Source organism: Clupea harengus, chromosome 3 (assembly GCF_900700415.2).
Source record: "Clupea harengus chromosome 3, Ch_v2.0.2, whole genome shotgun sequence".
Classification (NCBI taxonomy): domain Eukaryota; kingdom Metazoa; phylum Chordata; class Actinopteri; order Clupeiformes; family Clupeidae; genus Clupea; species Clupea harengus.
Genome location: NC_045154.1, coordinates 26,233,095 through 26,239,379, shown reverse-complemented (window position 1 = coordinate 26,239,379; position 6,285 = coordinate 26,233,095). Strand labels below are relative to the sequence as shown.

The 6,285-nt window shown below is 43.9% G+C and overlaps 1 protein-coding gene across 4 annotated transcripts in view; it reads right to left on the bottom strand.

Annotated features, from left to right (window-relative positions):
* Positions 1-3,398: 3,398 nt before the first annotated feature.
* rassf7a (Ras association domain family member 7a) overlaps positions 3,399-6,285 on the bottom strand; it is a 31,485-nt gene continuing 28,598 nt past the window's right edge. For all 4 annotated transcript variants that reach the window (XM_031565186.2, XM_012837364.3, XM_031565184.2 and 1 more), the window contains 3 exons: positions 5,804-5,981; positions 5,112-5,219; positions 3,399-3,685 (listed from right to left, as the gene is read on the bottom strand). In XM_031565186.2, the coding sequence (XP_031421046.1) occupies positions 3,654-3,685; positions 5,112-5,219; positions 5,804-5,981 (318 nt within the window). In that variant the 3' untranslated portion in view covers positions 3,399-3,653. The remainder of the gene's footprint in view (positions 3,686-5,111; positions 5,220-5,803; positions 5,982-6,285) is intronic.

Genomic DNA, 6,285 nt, shown 5'->3' with positions numbered 1-6,285 from the left:
TAATGACGTTTCGTATTGGTCCCGGTTATAATATAACTAATTCTTTATTCATGCATTCTGTAGGATCTCTCTCTCTCTCTCTCTCTCTCTCTCTCCTTCACTGACTCAACTGTCATGCTGCATCCTTGGTACGTGCACATCCACACCAGCCTCATGGCAACGTTGTACACAGAGTGAACAGAGTGCGACCACTATGGGGACAGCGGGTAGGGCTTTATTTCTTTAGATCAGTTATAACTATTGACCAACGGCATTAGTCACATCCAAGTCTGCAAATTCCATGCTGCAGAGCTTTGACAAAGTGCGACAATTGGCAAAATTGTACGAAAGGTGGGCAATGGCAGGAAATTGATGACGTGAGAATGGTTCATTCCCAAAGTAAGACGTGCAAAAATGAACGCGCCGCACCCCAACTATAACTCAAGGAACTCCACCAAACCCATTGGTAGTTACTCACGCCTTCCAACTGCTGTTATACGGTAGTTGTGTGCGGTGGGAGGAGTACACCACCTTACTGATATAATCTATTGGTTGAGTGCGATGCCAGTAGACCTATGATTTGCATAACCAGGTCAGGTTGCAGAGACAGGGGAGTGGGCTGGGTTGGAATATAGCAAGTGAGCTGCTGAACTTCTACACTGATGTCCACAACCAATATCGTAATGCTACTTTGTTGAGATACTTTGTTTCTTTTAGTAGAAAATAGGTATGATGTTTCATTGACACTGACCGAGCGTGCCTCACTGTTTAGGATTTTTTTCTTCAATCAAATTGTTTTTTAAATGGAACACTGATTGGTAAGTGACTGAAGGCACATCATTTGGAATATGAAGTATTATCCTGAAATGATGAGTTGTCTGTAATTATTTCGATGGATTTCATCCTTGCTATTTATACGTTACATGTGTCTGTACATAGTTAAATAAGTCAGTTTGCATAGGGCCTTTTTACAGATCTGTTCATACTTAAAATAGTATCAAAGGCTTTTGTTATTTTGCATTCATATGCTTGTTTTCCAGATGGAAAAAAATCTAAAGGAAATGTGTCAATGGTTTGCTTTAAAATGAAACGTAGCCTATGCATTAGGCTTGTTCTAAAGTTATTATCTGTTACAGGAGGCCCAGAATGTCGCCTTCCTATAGCTAAACCCAGCAGCCTATTTTGAAAATCACGTGGGCTTTCATGATCACGTATTTGAATTCAAAAGTTATTTTTGTACAAGCAGTGATTTTATTATGCTATGAATTGGCCATCGAAAAGATTGGACTCTGATGGTAATCGATTCCGTGTCATCAACGTTATTTATTTGAACTGCCTTTGTAGTTGTGCTTTTGTGCTCGTTGAATATCTGAAAGCAGGTAAGCCACTGACTAATGCACATTGCGCCAATACCCAATTCCACTGTGCGTGTGACAGCGGCTAACCAGCTTTTGGGGGGTCGCTCCGAGCTTCTGACGCGGCGGGAACGCACTGTACAGAGAGGAGAAGGTCCCGAGTGAGACGTGCCGAATTCATTGCGCTGTGTCAGTGTCTTAGTAAAGGCCATTCATTTGGGGAGTCGTATCCCTGTTGTAATTGGTCGTTGTCTGTTCACTCAGAAGCTTTGTGCCTTTATTGATTAGAATGTGGTGACTGAATTCTGTTTAATTCATTTTATGACGGCTGTTGATTTAATGCATTGGTTTGATTTCATGGATAAGTTGGTGCAAATTAAACATACACAAAAATGAATATTTCCTCTGTGTTTGCCTTATGTATAACAGCACACATAACTAGGCCATATATGGCCGCATGTGTAACAAGTTCAGTCAGGACATTCTGGCATGACAATGACATGGTCAGTGGTCTTAGTCACAGAATAGCCTATATGTAGTCAATTAAAAACAGGAAATGACTTATTCAGTAAAGACATACATGAGTAGTTCTGAGGTCATAAGAGTTGTAATAAGAGGTCATTAAAATATGAGGTGTAATACATTCATGTTTCATATGTACTCTCTGTAACCTTATAGTTGCCAGTTGAAAGGTGTGGGTACATTACCTGTATTCCAGGTGAAGTCAGATACACTGAAGAACATTCCCTCCGCGACTATATAACAACCAAGCTATAACAGTGGTCTAGAGACCATTTACATTTATGGTGTGCCACTGTGGATTGTGTCAGGAACCTCAGTGTAGGCTCTGAGAGGGCAATGAGGGCTTGCTTGATAAAGTGATGCTTGTCAATGTCAGTGATCCACAAAGAAGAATGTAACGAAGCCTGGAGACAGGCCTGATCGGATTAAGATGCCTCTGTACCAGAGTCCGACTGTTTACCTGCATAAGTCACATATTAGAGTAATATAGCGTTCGGATACATTTATATCCTCTGTATTTATAACTTGGAACAGCGATAGAGAGAGAACAGTCACATGGCCCAGGACTTCCTGTTAATGTACCTCACCCATAAGTCCATGTGTGTGGGGTGTGTTTGCTTGGAGTACGTGTGAATCTGCACAGCCATATGCGAGTGTGTGAGCGCATGTGTGTAAGCGAGTGTTGCCTTATCACCACTCCAGACGTTTCCCAGACAGGCCAGATCACTCTCCTGAACTGCAGGGATTTGTGGCTTATCTGACCATAGCCACGCCAGTCCAGGGCTGATCTTATCACTGTAATCCAATTTGACACAATTAATCTTAATATCAAAACTGCCCAGCCCTTTTAAACAGCTCAGCTGCGTGCATCAGTTTGCCTTCAGATTAACACTAAACTACATTGCAGGTTATTCTTCAGGTATATTTCAATGGGCACACCAACCCTTAATGTCCTTGAGTAACTTATTTTGTAATTCTACTAGTTAGAAGTTAGAAGTTCTCCCTCCCCTCATGAAAATCTTAAAAGTGGTCTCATAAGTAAGGTGTATTGTCATCAAACAGAATGCCACACTGGAGTTGGGGGCTACCAATCCCATTTGGCCTGCTTCTTTCATAAATGTTAAACGGGGTCAGAGGGCAACATGCTGCTAAGCATACTTTCAGCTCTGCCTACATGCAGACCTCCATGTGTGTTAATGGACCGGCTGCCTTGGATCATCAACGTGCTCTCTCACACACACACACACACACACGCACACATGCACGCACGCACACGCCCACACATACACACACACGTGCACACACACACGCGCACGTGCACACTTCCAGTCATCAGGATGTACTGCTTGCATCACTTCCTCCAAAGAGTAATGGTACTCCTGAGGACATTTTTTTTGTTGTTGTTTGTCATCATTATGTGTTAACATCCTTTATACAGCATCCACTTCCTAGGAAGGTACTGGCATTAGTGAATGGACGATCAAACTATTGATCAGTGATTCATTTGAACTCTTTAGGTAACACAAAGACATAACTCTTGGCTTATCTAAAACAACAGCGCACATCTTTATTGTATTTAAATACAAGACATAGTTCTAAAGATAATAAACTTTCTGGTCATATCTTACAGTAGATACATACTTTGCAATGTAGCAAAATGTAAATATATATTTCTATGTACAGTTTATATATGTATGTGGTTACAACAAGATGGACAGACAGTAGCACAATATGGGGTAAATAGATGTGGTCATTAAGCACAAAAGGGAACAAATCCACATTCCAGTGGTCCAGGTTTTACCTCCATGAAGACTCCCTGGATGTGAGGACTGCAAGACACATGGAAAAAAGATGAATGGAGTGATGGTCCTATTACTTTTGGTATGAAAAAGAAATCATTTTTCTCTTCTGACAGCAAGTGTACTTGGTAAAGCAAAGAAACATACAAAAAAGTAGAAAACGTATGTTCATGCATTAATTATCAGCTCTTTCCGTTTTGGGCCCGTACCATGCATACACACACCCCCACACACGTCATCACACACAGCTCAAAATGTCACACAGCAACCACCAGAAGGGGTAAGAAGGCACCCTTTTCTCCTTTGAGCTGTCCAGACATCTGCAGACTCTGACTCCTAAAAGTGGGGACTCTCCCCACATCACTACACTGTCGAGTGCAGTTTGTCCTAGAGATAATAACTATACAGACATTAATAGGACATTCAGTAACACTGCTGTGCTCTTGTTGTGAATTGGATTAATACTGAGGTTTTTTTTGACCAGGTGAGTCTTCACAGTCAGGACAGCTCAAATTTAAAATGCATTCAGTGTCACAAGCTTGGGCAACCCATTCACTGTGTAAACAATGACAACACCCCCAAGAGGGCACACAAGTGACTGTGCTACACCGCACATGTGCACAGCCAAATGCTATATTTGTTCGGCTGTACCAATCCAACCAAAACAAACAAACAAAAAAGTAGCAGACATAAATATTTACTCGCAGAGACACTACTGTAATACTGAAGTCCACAGATTAGAGTTGCTTGATACACAAAACAATGAAAATCATTGTCTTGTCGGATTTTGGACAAAAAGGCTTTCATAATGAGATTATTGTCTACTCAGCACACACTGGCTCCTTCTACTGATGAGCAGCGGATGAGAGAGGCAAGTGCTTCTAGTCTGTCGGGCTCTGGGTTAACTGGGCCACCCCGTGTCAGTGAACGGAATCAAAAACCGCCCTGCAGCAGTGTCAGAAGACTGCCACTGTCCGCCCTGTCTGCAACGTAACCCCCAAAATAAAGGGGAAAAAACCAACAACAACAACAACAGCAGCCGGAAAACAACAAACACATGAAGGAGAGGCAAGAGGCAGGAAAAAAGGCTGTCAGCCTGGGAGAAAACACCAACGGAGAGGCCAGCAGGTAAGTAAAGGCAGATTAGAGTTGGCAGGGGTAAGGTAAAGGCGAGGGGCGGGTTGGGGGAGGGGGTAGAGGAATTAACCAAGGGACTAAGGGGTTGGGCATGGGGGTATTGATATCAGAAGCCTTATGGAAGTCAGTCTTGCTTGAGGAGACACCATGCGAGGAAGAGGAGGGTCCCTTCCACCACTTGTCCCACCCCACCATGATGCCATGATCTCAGCTGGACGTGGCAGAGGCAGGGGGGGAGGTAAAGGGAGGTTAGGAGCAGGGGGAAGGGTGGAGCAGGGCAGGGCAGGGCTGCGGGCAGCAGGCTATCACACATACACACCCTCAGGGTTGAGGCTGGACACCAGCGGGTTCTGGAGGTTACGCGGGTGACCCAGGAAGTGCTTGGCAGTGGGGCGCGGAGGGGACTCCAGCGGTGGAAACATGGGGCCTGTAAGGACGCACACACAGATGGCATTTGTTGGTAATGAAAGCAGTGCCACTTACAGGGTGTTCTGTGGTTGATCAATGCAATGCAATTAGGAAGTTTCATCCAAAAGGCTACAAACTAACAAGCTGGACTTCACTCATATTTCAGAGGAAATTTGCCTGTTTGTGTTTATGGCGTTGTGGGACCAAGCTTATAAACATGTGTCTACATCTCTAAATTTGACTATGCATTTGGGCGTACATTTGCATTTATAAACATAAAAGTGCACCTGAGTATTTGCTTGCATGGCAATCTGCAAGTTTGTTTGGCCATGATGTTCCAGTATAATGCTGTGGAACCTAGGCAAATTATATATGCTCAAATGTGTGCATGCGTTAAGTGCAATGTGTATTTTGTGTTGATATATTGTAACACCATGCCAAACCTGTGCCAGATGTATCCACAGTGTGTGCACTTACATGTAGGTGTGTGTAAATGTACCAGCATGTATTTGTATTTGCACATTCATTTGAGTGTGTGTGTGTGTGTGTGTGTGTGTGTGTGTGTGTGTGTGTGTGTGTGTGTGTGTGTGGGTGTGTACATACTCCTCATGTTGTAGCGCTCCTGCAGCAGCTGCGCCAGCTCCATGTGCTGCTCCAGCTGCTCGGTGAGGTCAGAGCGGGAGCTGGAGTGGGCCGGCACCACCCCCGTCTGCTGGATGAACTGCTGCAGGTTACACTGGCGCAGCTCCTTATTCAGCTCCTCCAGCTCGTCCAGCCGCGCCTTAGGAGAGGGTAGGGGTAGGGTTGAGTGGGCAGGAAACAAGGGAAGGGCGGGGGGGGGGGGAGAGAGATAAATGATCAGTATAGGCCAGAAGCCACTGGTAGAATTACCCATCCAATCTGCATTGGATTAAGTGTATAGTTCTATCAGATGTGACTTTTGAGCTTAGCATAGATAAGACTATTTATTATGTAATAAAGCATGCTCTTCAGCTATTTAACATTTTTCATTATGGGTGTGGGTTAGAATCCTCTGCTAACCGTGTCACCGCTCTACCAACACACTGAACACTTGTGAATGAGGC